This window comes from Pelobates fuscus, chromosome 1, assembly GCF_036172605.1.
Source record: "Pelobates fuscus isolate aPelFus1 chromosome 1, aPelFus1.pri, whole genome shotgun sequence".
NCBI lineage: Eukaryota > Metazoa > Chordata > Amphibia > Anura > Pelobatidae > Pelobates > Pelobates fuscus.
Genome location: NC_086317.1, coordinates 280,059,054 through 280,084,474, shown reverse-complemented (window position 1 = coordinate 280,084,474; position 25,421 = coordinate 280,059,054). Strand labels below are relative to the sequence as shown.

The window sequence follows — 25,421 nt, the reverse complement described above, 5'->3', positions numbered from 1 at the left end:
GTGTCTGTGGAGTCAGAGTCGGCTGCTAAAATATCATAGACCTCCTCAGCAGTGAACCTTCTAGACATTGTCAAAACTTTTTTTTTTTTTTTTTTACTTTTTGTCCCTAACTAGCCTAACAAATCCACCCACTCCAGCTAACTAAAGAATAAACGTAGAATTAATAAAACAAATTGATTACAATTAACCACTAAGGGTTAAAAAAAAAAAAAATTATTATTTTTTTTAAATTAACCCTTGAGGGTAAAAACATAAATAAAGTTAAATACTGTGATCACTATACTGATAACTGCACGCTGTGATCAAAAGGGCAAGGGAGTGGTTAAAACTACTTTTAAAACACAGCTACATTTTAAACTAAAATGGCACACAATGTTGCAGCACGGATCCTCCTCTTCACACACACACACACACACACACACGTGGAGGGAGGAGGATCAGAAATCCCAGCAGCACTGTGATCGCTGTGACTGAAATGGCTGTCACAACGATCACATGTGCTGGTTCAGCGCTATTGGTTGTTGCTGGTCTGTCTCGGACCCCAGCAACAGTGTTAACCCTACGATTGCCGCGACCACGGCGATCTGACGTTAAATGTTAGGAAATGACAGAAATTTTCCGGCACGCGTCCTTAACTGTAGGACAAGCTTGACGAAAAATTTCCGTTGAGCGTCATGAATGGGGTTAAACTTATTCATTAAAGAAAAAAAAGAAAACTTTATTGGAGACCTGAAAGTACATGCCCCTTCTCTATGGCACATGGTGTACTGGGTTTAAACCCACACAATTGTAAATGAATACTGGATTTGTCAACTAACTGCATACACTTTTACCATTACCATACTCTTTCACATGATTGACACCCTTCCATTCATTTCAAAGTGGGAAATTGAGGGTTTGCTTTGCATGTGTAGAGTAGACCAAACACACACAAGGACTATTACCATGATATACACATGCACAGTACACCCAGAGATTTTTTCATCACTTCACTACAAGCCAATTACAGATGAACTGCACTTATTTATTATAGTAAAGCCTACCTGTTAAGGGCATTGCACATCTCAATGGTTACCAGCACAGACAAGGCCATGGTGGTAGGGTAACGTGACTCAAAAACTTCACAGTCAATGTTTTCAAATAGTGGATTATCACTGGTGCACTTCATGAAGTGTCGCTGTTGAAGGACAGGAAACAGCATTTTCATTAAAACTGAGAGATTCATGCAGTTTAAGTTTGCTTGCCAAGTATCACATCACTGTTTCACATCTACACTTGCTAAATCTAAACAAAATAAGTAATTTCTGTAACAGATGCCCTAGTTTATTGGCATTTAAATCATGTTGTTTCCAGATGGAATCTGAGTTGCCTATAATAAGAGGTGTAGTCACAAAAAACAAACAAAAAAAAACTTGAGACACAGGTCATTGGGACCTCAGTCAAGCTATTAGAGGGATACTTTAAGAACGAAAAACAACTTTACCATAGAGAAGTGGTTTTGATGTATTTAATTTAGAATTTCTTATCTCCTGCTGCTAAAAACCTGCTAGACCCTGCATGAACCTCCTCTGTGTGACTAAAGTTCAATTAACAGAACAGGAGATAAGAACATATAAAATAAACACACTCTTCTATAAGATCTGCTTGAAAATGAAATATTTTGTTTTCATGTTGCCTGTGTGAGTTACTACCAGAGGAGCTATGGCTTTTGCAGAAAATTGAGCAGTGGGTTTTGTGTACCTTTAAGTGCTGTGGGATGATTTTCCACATGAGATATGGCTCATGCCAAGATACTAAAACGCTAAAACAACTTGCCAATGCCTTGCATTTGCTATATGGCCCAGTGTGGAAGCAGATATCACATATATATATGCATATATATACCGTATATATATATATGGCCCAGTGTGGAAGCAGTCTGTCAGTGAATGTGTGTGTGTCAGTGTCTGTGTAGTGTGCGTGTTTGTGTGTCGGGCTGGCAGTTTGCGTCTGTGTATATCTGTCAGTGTGTGTCTGTATATCTGACAGTGTGTGTCTGTATATCTGACAGTGTGTGTCTGTATATCTGACAGTGTGTGTCTGTATATCTGACAGTGTGTGTCTGTATATCTGTCAGTGTGTGTCTGTGATATCTGCTTCCACACTGGGCCATATATATACACACACACATACACCCTGGAGGAAATCCCATCTGTCCACGAAGTAGTCATGAACCTCTAAGCAATTATCCTTCAGACAGCACTATCACATTAAGACAGATTCTGCAGTCAAACTACCAGCATTTACTATTACAAATTATGAATTGGAACCAAGATTCCATGTGTTTGACATAAGAATCTCTGACTCGAAGATGCAGGTTCTGAAACAATTGATAATTTAAGAGTGGGTGCTATGCTATTTCACCAAGGGGCATCTTTATAATGGGCCAAATGGGGAAGCTGCCATCCACCAAAAATCCACAAGCGGTGTCTCTAAAACAAGTCGTTGAGGAGCCAACTCGTAAAAAGGCCATACTAGATTTAGTGTTAACAAATGGAGATTTGGTATCAGATATTACTGTAGGTGAAAGTTTAGGATCCAGTGATCATCAGTCAGTGTGGTTTAATATAAGAACAGTGACTGAGTCACACCACACAAAAACAAAAGTTTTAGACTTTAGAAAAACAGACTTTTCTAAAATTAGAATATGTGTAAAGGAGTCATTATCAGACTGGAGCAATTTAAATGGAGTCCAAAAGAAATGGGATTATTTAAAAGTTGCACTACTGAAGGCAACAGAAAATTGCATTAGGCTCGTCAGTAAAAGCAAAAAATTCAAGAAACCACTGTGGTACTCCGCAGATGTGGCCAAAATAGTAAAAAACAAAAAGTTAGCATTTAGTAATTATAAAAAAACCCAGAGTGAGGAAGACAGAATGACCTATAAGATTAGGCAGAAAGAGGCTAAGCAAGTTATAAGAGCTTCCAAATCAAACACAGAAGAGAAAATAGCACAGTCAGTAAAAAAGGGGGCCAAAACTTTTTTTAGATACATAAATGAGAAAAGAAAAGTAAAACAAGGATTAGTTAGATTAAAAACAAAAGAAGGAAGGTATGTAGATGAGGATAAAGGTCTAGCTGACTGCCTCAATGAATATTTTTGTTCGGTATTTACAGATGAAAATGAAGGAAAGGGACCTCAGTTAAGAAAAAGGATAAATTAGTCATTTATTACACGTGAGTTTACAGAGGAAGAGGTTCTATTTCAACTGTCAAAAGTAAAGACAAATAAGTCAATGGGGCCTGATGGAATACACCCAAAGCTATTAAAAGAGCTTAGTGGTGTACTAGCAAAACCATTAACAGATTTATTTAACCAATCATTGATAACAGGAGTAGTCCCAGAAGATTGGAAGTTAGCGAATGTTGTGCCCATTCACAAGAAAGGTAATAGGGAGGAGTCGGGCAACTATAGGCCAGTAAGCCTTACTTCAGTAGTGGGGAAAGTGATGGAAACCATGTTAAAGGATAGGATTTTTGAACATCTAAAAACACGTGGATTTCAAGATCAGAGACAACATGGGTTTACTTCAGGGAGATCATGCCAAACTAATCTTATTGATTTTTTTGATTGGGTAACTAAAATTATAGATCAGGGTGGTGCAGTAGACATTGCTTACCTAGATTTCAGTAAGGCTTTTGACACTGTTGCACATAGAAGGCTTATCAATAAACTACAATCTTTGAGTTTGGATTCCAATATTGTTGAATGGGTAAGGCAGTGGCTGAGTGACAGGCAACAGAGGGTTGTAGTCAATGGAGTATATTCGAAGCTTGGGCTTGTCACCAGTGGTGTACCTCAGGGATCTGTACTTGGACCCATTCTCTTTAATATTTTTATTAGTGATATTGCAGAAGGTCTTGATGGTAAGGTGTGTCTTTTTGCGGATGATACTAAGATATGTAACAGGGTTGATGTTCCAGGAGGGATAAGCCAAATGGAAAATGATTTAGGTAAACTAGAAAAATGGTCAGAGTTGTGGCAACTGACATTTAATGTGGATAAGTGCAAGATAATGCATCTTGGAAGTAAAAACCCAAGGGCAGAGTACAGAATATTTGATAGAGTCCTAACCTCAACATCTGAGGAAAGGGATTTAGGGGTGATTATTTCTGATGACTTAAAGGTAGGCAGACAATGTAATAGAGCAGCAGGAAATGCTAGCAGAATGCTTGGTTGTATAGGGAGAGGTATTAGCAGTAGAAAGAGGAAAGTGCTCATGCCATTGTACAGAACACTGGTGAGACCTCACTTGGAGTACTGTACACAGTACTGGAGACCCTATCTTCAGAAGGATATTGATACCTTAGAGAGAGTTCAAAGAAGGGCTACTAAACTGGTTCATGGATTGCAGGATAAAAAACTTACCAGGAAAGGTTAAAGGATCTTAACATGTATAGCTTGGAGGAAAGACGAGACAGGGGGGATATGATAGAAACATTTAAATACATAAAGGGAATCAACACAGAAAAGGAGGAGACTATATTTAAAAGAAGAAAAACTACCACAACAAGAGGACATAGTCTTAAATTAGAGGGACAAAGGTTTAAAAATAATATCAGGAAGTATTACTTTACTGAGAGGGTAGTGGATGCATGGAATAGCCTTCCAGCTGAAGTGGTAGAGGTTAACACAGTAAAGGAGTTTAAGCATGCGTGGGATAGGCATAAGGCTATCCTAACTATAAGATAAGGCCAGGGACTAATGAAAGTATTTAGCAAACTGGGCAGACTAGATGGGCCGAATGGTTCTTATCTGCCGTCACATTCTATGTTTCTATGTTTCACATTTTGGTCCTTGTCCAACTCTCTAAAGACTCCCAAAGTCAATTATTTTGCTTTTTTTTGTTTTTTTGTTAAAACTATACTTAAACTATCTTGTTTCATGCAATAACTCTATGTTAATTCTAAAGGTTTTGCCAGACATATTGTTTAAGAAACAACGCATAGAGTATAGACCTAATGCAAAATGTTTTCCCCTAAATCCATTTTATATCAGGAATATAGCAGAGCAGTGACGTATTTGCCGTGAGGCAACAAGGCATTTGCCTTGGGTGGCACTTTCCAGGGGGCGACAAAAAATGCCACCCCCAAATGCCCAGGCAAATACCTTGTTAGCCTGGTGGCAGGCGGCTGAGTTCCAAGACGGGTGGCGAGGGAGCGCCGATTTGTCAGCTCTCTCCGCTCAGCTCCCTCACACGCCGCAGAGTGATGACGGGAGCCGGAATATGATGTCATATCCGCCCGCCTTGGAATTCAGCTAGCCACCCAACTGTCTGCACGCCTGCCTTCCTCCCTGCCCAATCAGCCTGGACCCCAGGTAAAAAATCCACCCAGGTCTCCCAAAGTTAGGGAAGCTGGGTGGATTTAAATTAAAATTAAAAAATAATCTGTGACTGTTGGGGGGGGGGGGGGAATGTATGTGTTTGTGTCTGGCTGGCTGTGAGTGTGTCTTTCAGTGTGTCTGTATATCTGTCAGTGTGTCTGTATGTCTGTCAGTGTGTATTTGTCAGGATTACTGTTTGATACAGCACGTAGAACTGTATAGCACGGATGACAAATAAGTAATGTATTACCGGTCCTTAGAATGGCTGGATTTAACGTACATAGAATAGTCAAAAATACTAGCCGAGGTCAGGGAACACAGAAAGGGACGCAGCGATGAGGAAAGCCAGGGGTCAGGATACTAGAATATAGAGAAGTCAAATAAACAAAGCCAAAGTAAAAAAACAGGTAGAAAACTAATAACCGGAACGCGCTCTCGGACAACCACAAGGGAAACCACGACAGGGCACTGAGCAGGATGAGAACTGGGCCTAAATACCCCTCCTTTAGTTCTGATAGGCTGTAACCGGCCTTTGACCCCAAAGTCAGTTACCAGGTTTCATTTGCATAATTGCTGCTCAGCATTAACCCTTCTGTGGATTAGGTTGCTGCTCGGCACAACTTTTCCTGTGTGGACAGTAAATGTCATTAACCACATTTCTATAAGCGGATGAATACGTGACAGTATCTGAGTGATTGTGTGTCTGTGAGTGAGTGTTTGTGTCTGAGTGAGAGTGGGTATGTCTGTCGGTGTGTGTCTGTGAGGGAGCCTGTGTGTATGACTGAGTGTGTCTGTGAGGGTGTCTGTGTGTCTGTGAGGGAGCCTGTGAGTGAGTCTGTCAGTATGTGACTGTGAGTGAGTGAGTCTGTCAGTGAATGTGTGTGTGTCTGGCTGGCTGGCAGTGTGCATGTTTGTCTGTGTCTTGCTGGCTGGCAGTGTGTGTGTTTGTCTGTGTCTGTCTGGCAGTGGGTATGTCTGTCAGTGTGTGTCTGTGAGGACGCCTGTGTGTCTGAGTGATTCTGTGTGTGTCAGTCAGTATGTGTCTGTGAGTGAGTGAGTGAGTATGCCTGTCAGTGTGTGTCAGTGAGTGAGTGTGTGTCTGCGTCATTGTGTGTGTGTGTCTGTGAGTGTAATTATAATATTAATACAAATATTGCTAATGTATGAGGTTTTCTTTTTATAACTTAAATACTTATTTTATAATAGCATTTATTCCTTGAGATTTACAATATGGTACATATTGCCATTTTTTTCGACTGCAGGTGAAAGAAATAAGAAATCAAATAACCCCTGGATATTTATCTTCTTTTTGGCTTAGTCACAAACAAAAGTTTGCAATTGTGTCAGGTTTTTTTTTTTACATCTGGTTATAGAATCATTACAGGGCTTATCTCTCTTAATTTAAAATGGTTTGTTGAGTGTAAGATGATGTCTCATTCTTTGCTGGATTAATACTATTGTTTTTCAATGGTTGCTTTCTTACTGGTAATTGTAAACATAATTTGTTCCTAGACTTGTTTCTGACTGTTCATCCGAAGTAAATTTTAATCCACGCCTGTACAAAACAAATTGTCCACAATTTAACTGTGGGGTCTTATGAATTGACTAAGACTCCACAGGTAAACCATAGACTATTGATTTGCCCAGATCCGAATTTAAAAGCATTTGTTTTTTATGGACCAACTAAATATGTTTTTATACATTTCTACTGTATGTACATCACTGAAATCCCTAGACTGTGTATCTTATTTACAATAAAGCATTATTGTATGTGCTGTATATAGTTCTGACAGATTTCTAAATGCAAAAGGAAACTGAACCTGGACACTATTTTTTCTATACATAAGTTACCACGTGTGCAGTTTTACATATAAATCATATCTACTACAAACATATTTATGTTGGTTTCCAGATTGCTGTACAACTCTTTTGAAAGCTAACAATGCTCCATGTACACAACATAATGATTACAGGGTTGGTCAGTGTTTTACAATTATTTTAAAAAGACACTGATACTTTGATCCTGAGAGTTCGTAAAGTGAGTGCCTGCAATAAGCAGGACTTAGTTCTGCGTATCCTATAAGTTTCCTAAGTCTAATCCTTTAATCACTATAATAGCACACACGTATGCCAAATGATCAAGGTAAATCTACTTGTCCACTAAAGTGGTAGCCTAAACTACTAGTCCTGCCACAAATTAACACCAGTTACAAAGCTTGGGGCCCTTGCCTAGAGCCCTGAACATTGACAGTGCTATTTGCTTAACTCATTTTCACAAACTTAATTGAGGCAAAAATTGCTGAACTGGAAATGTTCTCAACTTTTCTATAATTAGGACATGGGTATTTTTACTTCAATTTAGCCATTTGTATTTATTTTGCAAAAATGTAAAGTTTTGTGAAATACTTTGAATGTAGTCTCTCCCATTGTCATAGTGTGTGTCCTAGCTACATGTAAAGCGTGTGTGTGCTGCCTGTATGAAACGTGTGTGTGCTGCCTATATGTAATGTGTATGCGGTGTATGCTGGCATCTCTGGTTTTTCTCGAGTGTGATATACCCTAGAGGAAGAAAGGTGTAGTTCTACTTCTAAAAGCTATCTGCGCTAATGCAAGGCTCGGATTCATGTGAGTGTCCTCCGCTACCTGTGTTTTTATTCCACCAGAGGTTTTGTACCATCTGCACTACATTTAATTATTTTATCTTTTCCATGTTTATTACTACTGTGAACGTCCCACGTATCACTGTGTTTGAAGGGTAAGATAACCCTGTTTTAGCGCTCCACTATAACATAAGTGGTTCGCCTATTGGTTTATTGTTCATTATACTGGTGAGGAGAGTAAGGTTAATCCTACATGTGGGTTGAAAGCTGCTATTAGTCATTTGTTTATTTCATTTTTTTTCTTTACACATTACATTGCAATTCAAGTATTTCTTTTTTTTAACACTTGAGATTCAAGCATGACTTTGCAAATATGTACATAAGCAGACATCTTGCTTATCTCCTTGTCTGCATTTTTGTAAAGACCAAAACTTCATCCACTTTGATAAAAGACTGAAAAAGTAAAACAAAAACAAAAAAAAAATGTTTGAGATGACAACTTACCAGCTGGTAAAAAGTAACTTGTGGTCCATCTTCATCATACAAAAACCACCACGTCGCAGCTCCAACTGTAGCCAGACCTACATAGACTGCAAGCAGCCAAGCAAAACTAGAGTTACAGCAAAGACAATAAAAAATATATACTCAAAATATATAGCTGTATGTTAAAGTAAATTGCCTATAAAATAGAAAATAGGGTTAATAACCATATTGTCCATTCCATTACGAGATACGAGTAAGAGATTCGTCTTACAATCTATACCTGGTTTTAACAGATTCCTGCAGCATTTATTTTCCTTTGGGGGGGGAAACAGCTAAGTAGGCCTAATGTTAATGTTGATAATGATGTTCTTGCATTTCTGGTGACATTAATATTTAATTTAGATATATAACCTGTACCTCCATCCTCCAAAGGGACCTGAAAACATCACACAAAACATTTTGTATAATACCTCAATCCATGGGTAGAAGCTAAATAAAATTTTATTATTGAGCTGTAGATTTGATATATATATATATATATATATATATATATATATATATATATATATATATATATATATATGTATTTCCTGGCCATAGACTTTGGCAGCACAACAATGGGTAGCTACTCCCTATCCATTGTTATGCTGCCATGGCCTATGACTAGGAAAAGAAAATTATGGTAAGTAGTAATACAGTTTCCTTTATATACACATACACACACACACACACACACACACAAATAACAAAATTACTCCACATTATATTCTACAATATTCCAATGCATATACAGATATGTTTGTCTCATTAGTATGATTTAAGAGACTTTATAAAATTTTTTGCATAATGTGATAAAGCAAACATTTATGTAGTATATAAGGCAATACCTCCAATAGCGAGATATCTGAAAAAGAGCCAGCCACTAATAAGAGGTTCCCTTGAATTACGAGGCTGTTTATCCATGATGTCTAGGTCAGGAGGGTTGAATCCCAGAGCAGTGGCAGGAAGTCCATCAGTGACAAGGTTCACCCAAAGCAACTGAACTGGAATAAGAGCTTCAGGCAGACCGAGTATAGCAGTCAGGAAGATGCTGCAAGCAAACACAAAATCACCATCCAATATTTAATTTTAACATCAATTCGAAATTAGTATGCGCAGCTTTGGAACTCAACTAACCACTAGTGCTAAACAGAAAAGGATCCTAATTAGTAGGTGAATTTGAGGGGGAAATTAGCCTAGATGTTGAATAGTATGTCATTTTTAAAAACGTAATACCAAGTTGAGTCCCACTGAACTTTAATGGCACAGTACTAAGAAACTACGTTCTGGCAATCAAAAAAACTAAATAAAAAACAAAGAAACACAAACAATGTTGCCAAGGATATCACAGAGAATTGCAGAACTCTATGAACGTATGTATATGGGAACTTTACATTGGACTAATCATCATTCATAGAAGTACATAATCCATGCAAATACATAATCCCAGAGTGTTTAACTTTTAGGCACTCATCTTTAAATACCCTTTTAAAAGTAAATTATAATTCTATATCATTGCCGCCTTGCCGTCAATTTGCAGATTTGTAATTAAAGGTTGTTTCTTTGGTCTTTGATGTTGAGAACTAGGGTGCCGGCTAATAGCAGTAAGAAAATAAAACCGCTGCAATTATAAGCGAATCTCAGAGCTGAAAATAAGTGCAGGGCAATCTCTGCACCATAAACTTTTTAATTATGCAAAGTCTTTACGGTGCTTAGAAGGACTCTATTTTTCTATAGACTAAAAAATGTTGCATAAAATAATACCACATTTACAATATACTTGCACAAACACACAAAAAATACTGTTTATTTTTATCAGAAAATCTCACCAGACAACCTCTCCAACATTGGAAGAGATAAGATAGCGAATGAACTGCTTCATATTGTTGTAAATTGCTCTTCCCTCTTCAACCGCAGACACTATGGTAGAGAAGTTGTCATCAGATAGAACCATCTCTGCAGCAGACTTTGCCACTGCAGTACCTGAGCCCATAGCAATGCCAATCTCAGCTTTCTTCAATGCTGGGGCATCATTCACCCCATCACCTGTCTAAATAAATTGGGGGAAAAATGCATTTGTCAAACCACTGAAACTAATTTGGCCCTAATTTTGATTACTAGTCTACCAGAGTCTTACCATGGCTGTAATTTCATTTAACGACTGCAAATACTCCACTATTTTTGACTTGTGAGCTGGTTCCACACGAGCAAAACAACGGGCACTTCTGCATGCTTCACGCTGCTTCTCTATGGGAAGATCATCAAATTCCCTTCCAGTGTATGCTCTGTCTGTTATATCCTCTGAGTCTGAAAAGATACCAATCTTCCGGCAGATCGCCACTGCCGTACCTTTATTGTCTCCAGTTATCATGATGACCTTAATGCCAGCTTTCTTACACATCTCAATTGATGTAGTGACCTCTTTACGAGGTGGATCCAACATTCCAACGCATCCAACAAAGGTCAGATTTGTCTAAAAAACAAACCACATACAATTATTTGTTTTTATTTATGTTAATTATGTATGATGCCAAATCTCTTTCTGGAGCTCTGGTCTAACCTCATAATTTATGAACTTTGTAGAATCCTCCAGCTGCATGTCTTCCATTTTTGGTGGCGAGTCTCGTGTCGCCAATGCCAGGCATCTAAGCGTATCCATACCAGTACCCCAATCACGAATCTTTGACAGTATTTTTTCTCTTGCCGATGGGGTCAGTGGTTGCTTTGTTGTACCCACTCGCACATAGTTACATCGCTCAATTACGGTTTCTGGAGCACCCTGTGGTCAAAGGAAAAGTGTCAAACATTCAAATACTTTTAATAATTTTTAAGTGGAAAACCTACTAAGAACAGAATTGATTAAAGTCAGTTTCCTATAAATATTTTTATACAAATCTAAAAAGCTACATAATAGCTTTACAACAAATTGTTGTTACTACTACTTATTGTAAAATAAAAAAATGGGGATGATAATAGAGCATATTACACTGCTAAGGAAAATCAAAGTAGATAATATACTAGTGTTCCAAATAATAAACATTGTCATCCAAGTAAAATTAATGACAGAGCTTAGAGTATGCATGGAAATTACGTAAAAACATACTATAACTGGGGAGAGACCCATGGAAAAAGGATTATTTATATCTTTATATCACGATAAACATTCCTTAGTGAAGAACTAAAAGTAAAAAATATTAGCACATTTATTATTACACAGAATGCAGTAGTGTATATAAAAAAAATGGAATAGTGTTTCATGACAAGACTAAGTAGGTAATGATTACTTCGATATAGGCAGGCTGCTGTGGTTCTCAACAGATTACTGAATGGGTTAGACAATTTTCTCCTCTAGGTGGTGCTACACAATAACATTTGAGCATATTCTGTACAGGTGCCATTTATTTGGGACCAACATCTTGCTGCAGGTTTTCATACACGAGAAGTTTACTTTTTGCTAAATTTTATATATATATAAATTTTGCAAAAAGTAAAGTAAACTTCTCGTGAGAGACATAATATTAACTATACATTGTTTTGGGGGGCAGGGTTGCAGTCATTAACTTGTCTTTCCAAGTTTACGCCATGCTAAAAGCAGCAGAATTGTGAGTGAGATAAAATGTGCATATAATCTGCTTGTGATTTTTACTGTGTAGCATGAAAACGTGGCATTAAAATTAAAGCAGTACTATCACTTTTTTCCTTCTCCTTCCCTTCCTTTTGCTCCTGTGCAACTTGTCTTTCTTTACATTTATTATCGTTTTGTCGATGTATCAGATCTCAATATCTGGGAGAAGCCATTTTGTTCTCCTCAGTTAATGATCTCTGCAGTTTCCCTTCTCTGGTATTTTGTTTACTGATGGATTGCGGGTAAATTTGATTGACAACTGAAACAGAACCTTGCTTTAAGCTATTCGCATTGTTTAGTTTTGTCATCCTGACTGCTATACATGAGGAAAAGTAGTCCCTACTTTCATGTATTTTATGAAAGTTAAAGTACTCAGGGAAAATATGAAGACTTTTAAACATACTAAGCAGATTAGATAAATCATAACTTTGGTGAACAGCAGCCTCTTGTTATCAGTTGATAAGATAAATTATGTAAGTATGGGAACGGCCACAAGTGTCTATATCAACAGTTTGGTACATTCTGAGAAAAAATGCAAAAAGGCCTGAACATCCATGGAACACAACAGTGGTGAATGATCGTGGAAGATGCATTGCATGGTAAAAAAATAAAATAAAATAAAAATTAAACATTCACAACATCCAGCCAAGTGAATAACACTCTCTGGGAGGTAGGCATATCATTTTCCAAGTCTATCAGAAAGATAAGATTTCATGAGAGCACATACAGAGAGTTCACCACAATCTGCAAACCATTCATGGGCCTCAAGATTAGAAAGGCCAGATTGGAGATGTTCACAAGTTCCAGACTCAAGAAGCCATTGCCTGCAAAGGATTCTTGACAAAGTATTAAAAATTAACATTTTACTTATGATGTGTTATTTGTCCAACTACATTTTAGTCACTGAAGTAAAGGGACTGTATATTAAAATGGTTGCAATTCCTAAAAGATAGTTTTGTAATTTCATACAATAGTTTTGGATGCAATTTCATACGATAGTTTCGTTCAGCCCCTTGAATTAAAGCTGAAAGTCTGGATTTCAAGTGCATCTCATTTTTTTCATTTCAAATCTATTGTAGTGGCGTACATAGTCAAAATTATGAAAATGGTGTTAGTGTCCAAATATTTAATAGTATTAAAAATAATATTTGCCAATGTCTACCTCCTACTTAGAAAGAATTGAACATACAATCCCGATGTACACACAAGTCCATCTCAGCTAGAAGAAAACTTAAAGAGTCTAAAGGAGAATTCCCTGCATTAAGCAAAATGTTAGTGGTTAGACATTCACTGCTTTTGAATGCTTAAGTACTAATCTGAGCTTCGAACCACACCTATAAATAAACCCTGGGGTTACATCATCCATTTCTTCAGAATCCACAAGGAATCTATTTATATAACAGTCATGCGCAAACACATTTATAGAAAGAAAGAGGGGGGGAAAAAAAGAAATAAACCCATTTAAATAGCTACTGATAAAGGTGATCCTATCATTTATAAAATCAAACACTAATGAGACCAAAGCAAAGTATCCAAGAAGTAACTGACAATATAAGCAAGCATTTTTACCTGCACTACTTAGAGTACATCTACAAATACACAGGAATGTATGTAGGATCCGTGTTGCCCTAGGCTTCTTTTCCTGTTTATTTTACTTAAATCCCACATTATGGATCCTACATCCCCATATTATATAATCAGTGTTCCCTTTTCTGACTTTCAGACCAACTTTTAGATGTCCTATCCCTTCTCTCCTTTAAATTCTCCCTATGCCAGTGGGGGATCAACGCCACTGAATGCGAATTATATCCGAGCTAGCATTAGCTCTCCAATAGGTGAGTGTAAATACCACAGTGCTGTGAATCTTTTCCTCTTTTGGTCATTTGCCATCTACACTATTGGAGTTTTCCTTTTTTTCTGTCCACATGATCCAACCTGCACCAAGAAAACCTGGTCCTCCTTCTATCCATTCTCTATTTGGACTTTTATAATATATATTTCCTTGCTCTGTTCAATATATGTAAGTACATTTTTTTTGCAGTCTATATTATGTTTAGTTAATTGTGGCGCAACCTATTTTTTCTTCTTTTTTAATTGTTTTCATATACATCATTCCACCTTACATTTACTTGATTTCAAGAATGAATATCCTATTTCTATTGTTGGAGGATATATGCATTTCTTCCGCTTCTTGAATTTAGGGAATTAACCTATATTTATGTATATTGCATTGTGATACAATCTATAACACGAAGAGGAGTGCTTCATCTCCAAAGGTTCATCGCCACTAACAATTGTTAAAATACAAAACAAAAAAAAGCCAAGCTACAATTGTGACCCAACTAATTTTATTGTGGGCACTAGCCAACATACGGTCGAATGAATTTCAGTTGCCTGCACGGCTCTTCATTACAGATAGCCCCAAACACTTCTACTGAAGGATGCAAAAAAAAATTAAAAACCCCAAAAAGCTTCCTTGTCATCAGTATGGGCTTATCCAGCAGCCTACCGGTAGCATAGCAAGTGATGTAATCTGCAATGATTTGTACTTGGCTTTGACTTCAGAACTGCATAATTTCTGCCAATTCAAAAACAGATTTTCCAGTTTTCTATTTTAAGCATAAAAAAAAAAAATCTTCATCAAAATCTGGCAGCATGTTGTATTAGCTTTTTCAAAATGTGACCTGTTTCAAATTATTATATATTTTTGTAAATGCATGAACTATGTAATAATGCCTAAAGCCTCAATTTCTTCATATTTTACATGGCTAACAATGCTGTATGAAAAACAAAACAAAAAAAAAAAAGACAACAAAAGGGAAAAAAAGCGGGATCCAAAACATATGACGCACGAACTGTTTGGATTCTCCTATGATTCTCCATTAAGGATTATAGAGGTGATAGAACATGAAAAGCAGATGTTTAAAAAAACAGATTGCATTGATCTAGTGAACAAATTGAGGTTTCTGCCCACGGGATAGAGAGCACAGTGCCACAGTCCTTCTTCTGACTGCCCCTGACCAAGGTGCACGCTAGTGGCACTCAAACGCACTTCGGGTTCTTTTCTTTCTCACTTACTACACAGGGCACTCTGTCACCATGCGCAGGGACCAACATTCTAAGTATGGTCCTGCACATTAGCACGTTTTAACCTGTCCCTTTTTTTCTTCCTCCCGTTTTTGGTCTTTTCATATTAGTGGGACAATGTACACACTTATACCTGTTGTTTTTTTCATTTAGGCATTACAGACAGCCACTATAGGTCCGTTAGACCGTTTGACAGTGATGTCACAGTTCTCACTGCTTATTATTTTGTTGGTTTTGATTGTATAGCAGCGAACTGGATAGCTTGTATTTATTGGGTTATCTATATTGTGAACATTTTTCCCTTTTACAGCTGTATCTGTGGCTTGTCTACCTTATAATTCTTAACAGGTTATTTCCACCTCACTTTTTTGTACGGATAACTTTGCAGCATTTTGACCTATTAGGCAGTAATTTATCCTTACAGATTGCTTCCAGACTGCCTAGGTCCCTAATTTACCCATGCTGGACATATTCTCCTCAGACCAGGCTTGCAGTCTAAGATATTTATAATTTTACTTTTCAGACATTGACCGCACATATATGATTAAAGTCAGGAGTCTGAACCAGTTTAGACATTTATAGCAAGTTAGGGAGGCACAGCCATTTGGCTGTGGAGATAAATTGATTGTTTCTGACCATTTACTGATGAATATGATCACATATTGATATTTCTTACTTATTATACTCTATATTATTTGATTAGATTTCCAGTTAGTACCCACACACCTGGACTAGCTCCACAGTGGTGTGGATACTTTTTGCACTTAGGTATGGGAAGAACACAGGGCACCGTAGTTAGATTTATGAAGTGTAACTAATGTTTTTTCAAGTACAGTTTGAAACAAAATGTGTTATTTTCTACAATCCTGTGTTGATAAAATCTCTTAACGTGCTCAGTCTACCACACTGAACACATTTGGGCAGGCTTGAATATTTCTATTAGCCACTAGTCTGGCTAATGAAAAGCACACTGTTGGTATGGTAACTTTTTCCCTTTTAATACTGAACCAGTAACAATGTTCCAGTACTGCCAATGTGGAGCTTAGTTTCTAGTGTTAGAGAATTTATTACAGAGGTTTCCAATTAAAAGCTGAAATAGTTTATCCAGCATTGCTGTGAAGTCAGGTACACACAGGATTGGCAGAAAACTTTGGTTTCCCAACTATTTTATCAAGTAATTATGACTCAAAATCGTATACCAATGATTATGTATGATCTATCATTTAAATCATTTGAGTATTTATATGAATCTCTGAAGAGCCAGCAATGGTCTTTGCTTATGCTATCATAAAAATCGGTTCTTTAAGGGTCCAAATGGAAAGACCTATTTGTTTAAGCTCTGCAAGGCTGCTCATATTTTCTAAATAAGAATGTATGTCATAATATCTTTAATACCTTCAATTCCCAGAATTATTTGCATATAATAAATAGCCAGACAATCATGGCAGCTGTAGTTCAGCAACATCTAGGGAGGCATAGTTTAAAATGCCTGATTTAGAAGATAAAACATGCTGAAATGAACATGTAATATAGCAATTAAGCTTTGGTGAATGTGTCGTAGTGGCAACAACTTGTTATCATGAGTATGGATACCTGCTTGTGCAAGAAGACCAATAAAAGAATCAGACACACTTTGCAGCCAAATCAGTCCTCATGCCCATCTGGGGAAAATGCCACTGTGTCTTCAATTGTCATGTTTATTTTTCTTGGTAAAGGCCTGCAAGAAGAGTTTTGTTCTTCCATTAATGAATCTTACTAACCTTGACAAACATTCTGCTACCAGACGTGGCAGGATTAACAGAAGTACAGTACACTGACATAGATTTGCGATCCCGCGAGAACTCTAAAGTACATTCCTTCTTCATAAGCTTCTTTATTACCTACAAAAAAAAAACAAAAAACAAAATAACATTAACGGTTTGAAATTGTAATAGGATAACAAGATATTGGAGAATAGCTATTAGATATTTATTTATTAAATAAGCGAAAAAGGTTTATTTACAGTGGAACTTACTCTTTAAACAAATTCAAACAACTTCATTAAAGGGAAAGTTCAAGTTTAAAAGAAGTTGTACAATGCTTCAAATATGTGGTGGATTTTGGTGAATAATAATAATAAAAAAAAGTAGTTCTTTAAGAATTCGGTGAGCTTTGTATTTTTACTTGCACCCTGAGGACGACACTGGTATTTAGAATTTCTTACACATAAAACTCCAAAATCTGAACACTGAACTTTACACTCATGCCAGAGAAAAGGGTACATTTTTGTCTTAAAGGGTTCCTCCAACCACCATGACCACTTCTGCTTTTTGATGGTGGTAGGATTCTGGATGTGCAGTGTTTTAGCCAGAAACACTGCACATCCAAAGTAAATTTTAATTGTGTGCCAGGGGCTAGTTGCACCCCCCAGCACATGTGATTTAGGAAGACAATAACTCTCAGTTACCATATGTCAGTCCTGTGCATATTTCTTGTCAGCCATACACTTCTCCCTCTGTTGTCATTCTTTAGCTCCCTCCCTTTCCCCCTTCTTTGCTGGCCGGTTAAATGGGTCAAGCAAAGGCTTCTCATTGGACCCACACACATATCCGTAATGTCATACATTATATTTGTCAGTTAATACATTAATATAAAAATATACTCACCGAATTGCAAGCATTTGCTCTCTCAACTTTGGAAAGTTTGCTCAAGTCTGTATTAAATACGTTCATTTTTTCCACTAGGCAGGTTAAAGCAGTTTCTGTTGCTTCCCCAACCTTTTCATAAACACCCTTAGACTGTAAAATTAAGCAACGAACATGAACATTAAAATTAAAAAGACTGGTCATTACTATATATATATATTTTTTTTAAATTCTGTTGAACAGATATATATTTATCAAAATTGCAGTTTGTGATGAACTGGCAACTGAGATGCAAATGTATACCAAATTAGCAAACTTTTTTTTTTTTTACCATTTGTATCCCAAGGAACAGGATAATACACTTGCCGTGCACATGTGCCAAAGCATACTTGGTGATATAGTGAAAAACTCATATTTACATTAAATACATCTACATCTATTTGATGCTTCCATCAACCTTAGGTAAGAAAGCTCATAAATACCAATATACAGGGATAAGTGCTTTGAGCATTTAAAAAAAAAAGAACCTGTAGGAATGCTCTAAAGGTGTATTCTAAAGATTCTCTGAACACTAAAAAAAAGCCATGGTAAGAATACATGTATTATTTTAATAGAATTTTAACCGCAAGATCAATAGTGATTTGTGAGTTCACTTGCCTCATTGAAGTCCAGGGAGGAATCATTACACAGGGCACAGATTGTAGCCAATTCCACCAAACCATCATACAGTCCACAAACGATAGGTTTATCTCCTTTTAGGCTGTGATTACAAAAAGAAAAGGCAATGTTTTCTGAACAATTCCCATCAGTGACAGAAATAGAAAACAGGATACAACACTGTGGTGTATTTTTTGCTTTGAGATTTAATTTTCTTATTACTGCTTGCTTTGTGAGAAATAGTATCTACATTGAGGGACTTCCTGTTATTATTTATGACTTTTGCGCATATGCTTATAGAATTATTTGTAATTGTTTGGTGCTGGCACTGGATGTTAAAAGGCTGTAAGAAACAGATGAAACAAACTTTATAAACGTTAATATCTAAAAAGTGTAAGGAAACAGGATAAGTAGGAATAATATTTTAATAGTTCAATGCATTACTGTATGTACGTTGCATGGCTTATTTGTCTTACTGCCTCAGGATTCACTGTGCTTGCCCACTTCTTTATTTTGGCATTTACATTTTATGTACTTTTATGCTTAAAAGGTTAATCTAACACTTTTTAATACATGCTTTTATTTAATGCAGCATGTCCTATTGGGTATTGTTGGCTATCCCCTCCCCCTTTAAACACTTCAAATAAATAAAAAAAATTAAAGAAAGAAATCCTATGAAATCCAGAGCTGGCAGAGCTCCCGGTGCTGCATTTCACAATACTATCCAATGTCACCAAGAGCCTTGCACAGTCCAATCAAGTGCTTCTCACAGAGAAACCTTTGATTGGACCATGTCACCAGCTCATAGAGATGCACCATACCAATAGGGTGATACGGAGTGTGAAGATGCTGCACGCCGGTCCTGCAAAGATTGCAAGACTGTAAAAGTGAGATATCCACTATATGTGTCCTTAAAGAACATTGCTGAATTGCAGGAAAAGTGTCTTTGCACAAACACCATTAAGCTGTATCGTTAATGGTGCTAAGAGTATGTCTTTTTATAAAATGCCATAGAATACCTCTTGATACATAATTCCCAATATGTCTGACAAAACAGATTTGTATTTACAGTTAAACACTGTAGGATACCTCCTGATACTTTCACAATAGCTACACAGAGAGTGGGCAAAACATGGAAGCTGGCCAAGAGAAATGTAATCCTTCGAAGACTTGAGGAGCACTTTGCTTTGGTGTGCCATGTATTTGGGCTAATTTTCAAACAAAGAGGTATAAATGATCCATTAACCCTACTTTATTTGGCTCATAATCTTCAAATTAAAGTTCAAAACTTTGTTATATCTACAAATAAATAGCACACAGTTTCACCAGAAGTGTTTTGTTTAATGCCTTTTTAAAGATTGGCTGTTTCTATCTTTCCAGTGATAACCTTCTGCTGGTTAAATAAAGGCAATCAGGAAGCACAAAAACAACAAGGTTTACAAAATTCACCAGGAACTCTCCAACATCATTTACATGTAGTGAGCCCCTACCACACTAAACACTCTCTATTAGTGCAAGATATGCATTATTATACCCAGTCTAATGTTAATGTAGAAAAAAATAAAAAATATTTAATAATTAATTTCTGCTCTAAGGGAACTATATTTCTATTACAAAAGCTGATCAAATTGCAGCACCACCACTGAATGTAATAGTGTAATACATGGTATTTTAATCCAATTGATATCATGATAACAAGCAACAATTAGCCCTGGGGCAACTCTTCTTCCCTCTCTACCAACCTACTTCCGATTTTCACCTGTAACCTTTACATACACACGAGCAAATGGATAAGACACACTCACGCTATAGTGATAAGCCTGTATCTTGTCCGGGACCAGTCAGTGAGATCATAGAAAGACAGCACTATAGTCACCTTATTCGCGCCTATCACGGATTCCACCAATGACTTATGGACACACGCAAACCCTTAAAGGGCGGTATAGCTGGGGCGGACAGACCCATAAAAGGCCTTGTAATCACTGGCAACACACACAGGTCCATATTTATATGTAGTGAGCGGCCTTAGTAGCCACTTGGAGCTTCTTGAAAGTCAACTACACACGGTCTGGTTGAGACCCCACCATAGCGTAGCACCTCTTTAGACACTTAGCACGGAGTGCCATGGGTTGCAGGGTACACACAAAAAGCATGACGCTCCAAGGGATGGCCTACAGCTACACACATTGGTGCCAGAAGGGAAGTACTGTACCATACCATGTGCTGATTGTTGTTGTGCGCTTGCTTAAAAGTACCCTCAATCGGGGGCGTGGCTTGACCGAGGACCAAGCTGGACGCACAAGGCTAGAGCTCCGTCTTAAAAACGCCGCCTAAAGCCAAAATTAGCGGAAAAACAAAAAACGTTACACATGGATAAACGCATCCCCAAGAAATGGCCCAAGAAGGACCAGGACCAGGGAGCGTCTGTTGCCGACATATTGGCGGCCGCCAAACCGCCCTCACATCAGGCCCAAGATGGCGCCGGAGCGGGTCCCGCTCCCACATCCCCGCCGCGGCGGAGCTCCTCCCCGGTGGCTCACCCAACCGGTGAGATCAAACACTCCACCACAGTCCTACAGGGTGAAATACAGGCGCTGGGCGCCAGGACCACGAGGCTAGAGAACAGACAGGAGGCCGCAGTGAATGCTCACAACTCGGCCGTGCTACAAATAAACCGTCTAACCGCACGCCTAAGAACCGCTGAAATGGCGATCGAGGACATGGCTAACAGATCCCGGAGGAACAATCTGCATCTCAGGGGGCTACCTGAGTTTGCAGGGGAGGGCCCCCTTGTGGACCTCGTCCTTACGATTCTCCGGCCTCTGCTTTCCGACTTACCTGATCATCTGTGGCACATTGAGCGCACACACCGGGCGCTGGGAGCAAGAAGACCAGACTTAAATCACCCGAGGGACGTAGTAATGCGTTTCCTTTATTTTCAAACGAAGGATGCCCTTCTGAAGAAAAGCAGAGACACCCCCATACAGCATAACGGCACCCACCTAGCTCTATACCAGGATTTGGCCCGAACAACGCTGCAGAGGCGCAGGGAATGGAGGCCAATCACCGAGGCCCTGCGAGCCACTGGCATCAGATATGCCTGGGGATACCCATTCCGGCTTATGGTTTTCAGCGGAGACCGTACCCATGTGTATCAACCAGGCGATAGCCCCACCGATCTGTTTCAGGCTTGCCTACCCCGCAGAACATCACAGCGGTCCCTATGGAGCAAGAGGATTTGGGCCTGCTGGCCCGGGATTGGCAAGTGGTTGACCATCACTCACACTGAAGACCCAATGGACTTTGGCCACTCATTCTCACCCCGAGTTGGAGACTGCAAAACCTTGATGGACCTCCGCCCCCGCACCCGCCTCGGTAGCGAAGGGTAGGAGGGGGGCCTACAATGGGACATTCAGGGACTTGGGGTGGTTGGGGCACCCTCTCAGCCCAAGAAAAGTGGTCTCAGGTCACATACCGAGGGTACTTGGTAACCAGAGGGGATGGGATCCATACACCCACTCAGCCCGGACCATTTTATAGCCACATCAGGGAAAGGCTCCCACATATAGAGGGAATGACCACAATACAGACTACCTTACAGTGATCTACAGTTAGGGAGCACCGGGACACATTTAGCCCTGGGGGGTTAATTGGGCGGCTGCTCGCTCCTCCTCTCATGCCGGAGAGTGCACGCCATGGGGGACTGGGCCGCTCCATGGGGGAGTTGGGCCCTCCTCGGCGCTTCACGGGGATGGGGAGGGGGGGGGGGCGTCCTGGTGTGGCCCCAAGGGTTACCCCATACAACGCCCATTACTAATGTACCCCGCATAGCACCGAGATAGAGCCTAAGACACATCCCCATTCACCTACCTAATGGTCAATATCTACCATACTGTGCCCAGTACCACCTCTGCTCCTGACGGCTCAGACGGAGATAGGGTGCCAAACCCCCCACCTTGGAGGCCAGCGATAGGTACGCCGGGAGGGGGCTCCCCAGGTATGTTGTTAACGTTAAGCTAAACGCTTCTCACAGGTTCTGATTAAGATACTAACTAATGTGCATCACAGGCTTTTGTTTGTTTTTTCTCTACCGCAAGAACAGAGGGGCGGTGAGTTTAGGGATGATTAGCGTGGATCTGAATACGGAACTATGACACTGAAGCTATCCTCCCTTAATGTTAAGGGACTTAACTACCCCCAAAAAAGGCGCCTCATGTTCCGTGAACTTAAGCGCCTGCGCCCTGATGTTGCCCTGATTCAGGAATCACATTTGCCTCGACATGCCACCCTGGCCCTTAGGGACCAAACCTACACCACAGTTGGGATTTATAGACATATGGAGGGCGCACCACCCAGGCGACCGTGACTATACCTTCTTTTCTTCGCCGCACCACACATATTCACGTATCGACATGTTCCTAATATAGCACGATCGTAACGAAAGCAGTAGGCACTAGCATCGGCTCCACCACCTGGTCGGACCACTCTGACATACACTTGACACTGAGTAATGTGGGGAGGGGGGAAGGGCCCCATGGACGTGGCGGCTAAACATATCCCTTCTAAAAGATCCCCAGATAGTCACGGCCATCACAGAGGAGAAAAACGCATACTTCACCACTAACGATTCCCCCGATTTAGCGAAGGGGACTCTATGGGCGGCGCATAAAGCGGTCATTAGAGGCCAACTCATAAAACTGGCTACACACAAAAAAAGAGTGAAAATGCAAAAACTACAGGAGCTAATGACAGCATTAACCCCTTAAGGACCAAACGTCTGGAATAAAAGGGAATCATGACATGTCACACATGTCATGTGTCCTTAAGGGGTTAAGGACAGCAGAACAAAAACACAAGTCGATCCCCAACGAGACCCTCTATGCCCAACTAGAAACAGCGAGACGAAAGGTGAAGGAACTCCTACTAGAGGACACGGCATGCAGTCTTCTCTGGTCCAAACAGACCTTTTACGAGAAGGCTAATAGAAAGGACACACTCCTAGCCCGTACACTGAGGCCGAGACAAGCACGACACCACATTACCACACTGAAACACCCAGATGGAACCATTCGGAGAACCCCTGCAGACATTGCCGAGATCTTTACAGACTTTTATAAAAATCGACAAATACCCTACGAAATGATGAAGCCAAGCGAACGGTCACATTCTTACAACAACTGAAACTGTCAGGCCTGACACCTGAAGCGATAGCAGCCCTTGACCAAGACATTATCACGGACGAAGTTGACAGGGCCATAACCAGGCTCCACGGCAACAAAGCCCCGGGTCCAGATGGATTCAGAGGAGCCTACTACAAAACTTTCCCTGAAGCCCTAACACCCCAGTTAACGACCCTATTTAATGACTTCCGGCGGATTACCGGATAGGGACATGACTCTAGCTAACAGTGTTAATTCCCAAACCCAGGATGGACCCCCAACTACCGGGGAACTACAGACCCATCTCTCTAATTAACCACGATGCTAAGCTATTAGCGAAGATTTTAGCAGAAAGACTCAGCCCCTATCTTAGTACCTTAATAGACCCTGACCAAGTGGGCTTCATACCAGACAGGCAATAGTTTGAAAACACGAGACGAAACTGCACTATCATATGGCGCCAACACGTTACGAAAACTCCGACCCTTATGGTATCCCTAGACGCTGAGAAAGCTTTTGACAGGATCAAATGGCCATACCTGTTCACCCTACTGGGACACTTGCGCTTCCCACGCCCATACCTGCAAGCAGTCCAAGCCTTATACCATGAAGTAGCAGCTCAAGTGAAGATACCTGGAACACCTACGCGCCCCTTCTCACTCACAAACGGGACGAGGCAGGGGTGCCCCCTGTCTCCCCTTCTGTTTGCCCTAGCACTTGAGCCCCTGCTACAGGCCATCCAAGACCACCCAGGCATTAAGGGGGTAAGGGGCCAGGAATTCACAGTGTCAGCCTACGCGGATGACGTACTCCTGTCCCTCACGTCACCGATCACCTCTATGGAGGGGGTGCGGGACATACTCGCTAGGTTCAGCCCGCTCTCAGGATATAAGATTAACATGTCTAAATCCAGTGCCATTCCCTTAGGGATACCCATAGCAGACATCACCCACATTCGCGATAATCACGGCATCCAATGCACAACGCACTCCATTAGTTTGCTGACAGCAAACCCAGAGGACATGTACAAGTACAACTACCCCACCATGATCAGAGCCCTTATTCAGGACATGGAGAACTGGACGGACAAGCCCATCTCATGGATGGGTCGGATCCATTCAGTAAAAATGAATGTCCTCCGAAGGATCCTCTTTCTCTTTCAGGCCCTCCCCCTACCGCTCACTAAAGCTGACCTAGCACACCTACAAAAAGCCATTGGTAACTTTGTATGGCAAAACAGACGACATCAGGTGGCCAGACACATCCTGTTCTGCCCGAAGCGCTTGGGTGGGCTGGGCCTACCCAACTTGTATTATTATTACTTGGTGCCCCAGCTCACACAAGTAGCGATGTGGCACTCCCCAATGGGGACAAGGAAGTGGGTGGAGTTGGAGTCACTCCTTATCGCGGCCGACCTGCCACAATACTACATGTGTCAAACGAAAGAGGACGGTGGTTGCGCACACAATGAATGATATCCTTAGTCTTAAGTGAAATCCCTAGGTTAATATTTAGAGCCTTTCTGAGTTGGCTCTAAACTTTTAAAGCAGATTTGTCAATCTGGTGCAGGTAATGCAATATAGGTCCTTTGGAAAACGTCAAAAGTCTTCTTTGTATAGAAATCAGGAACCAGGGTCACCAGATGAATAAAAGGTAAATACTTTAATTAGAACATAAAAAAATATAAAGCACAACGCGTTTTGACCTAGTACAATAGGTCTTCCTCAGGTGAAGGAGGTGCCCTCACTGCTATACGGCGGGGAGACACTCCCTGTCCACATA

At 39.9% G+C, this 25,421-nt stretch overlaps 1 protein-coding gene across 1 annotated transcript in view; it reads right to left on the bottom strand.

Annotated features, from left to right (window-relative positions):
• ATP2A3 (ATPase sarcoplasmic/endoplasmic reticulum Ca2+ transporting 3) overlaps positions 1-25,421 on the bottom strand; it is a 212,087-nt gene that overhangs the window by 14,112 nt on the left and 172,554 nt on the right. The window contains exons 10-18 of the mRNA XM_063457430.1: positions 18,481-18,583; positions 17,845-17,976; positions 16,960-17,079; positions 11,048-11,266; positions 10,625-10,960; positions 10,317-10,537; positions 9,336-9,538; positions 8,470-8,555; positions 1,044-1,177 (exon numbers count right to left, since the gene is read on the bottom strand). Coding sequence (XP_063313500.1) covers positions 1,044-1,177; positions 8,470-8,555; positions 9,336-9,538; positions 10,317-10,537; positions 10,625-10,960; positions 11,048-11,266; positions 16,960-17,079; positions 17,845-17,976; positions 18,481-18,583 — 1,554 coding nt within the window. The remainder of the gene's footprint in view (positions 1-1,043; positions 1,178-8,469; positions 8,556-9,335; positions 9,539-10,316; positions 10,538-10,624; positions 10,961-11,047; positions 11,267-16,959; positions 17,080-17,844; positions 17,977-18,480; positions 18,584-25,421) is intronic.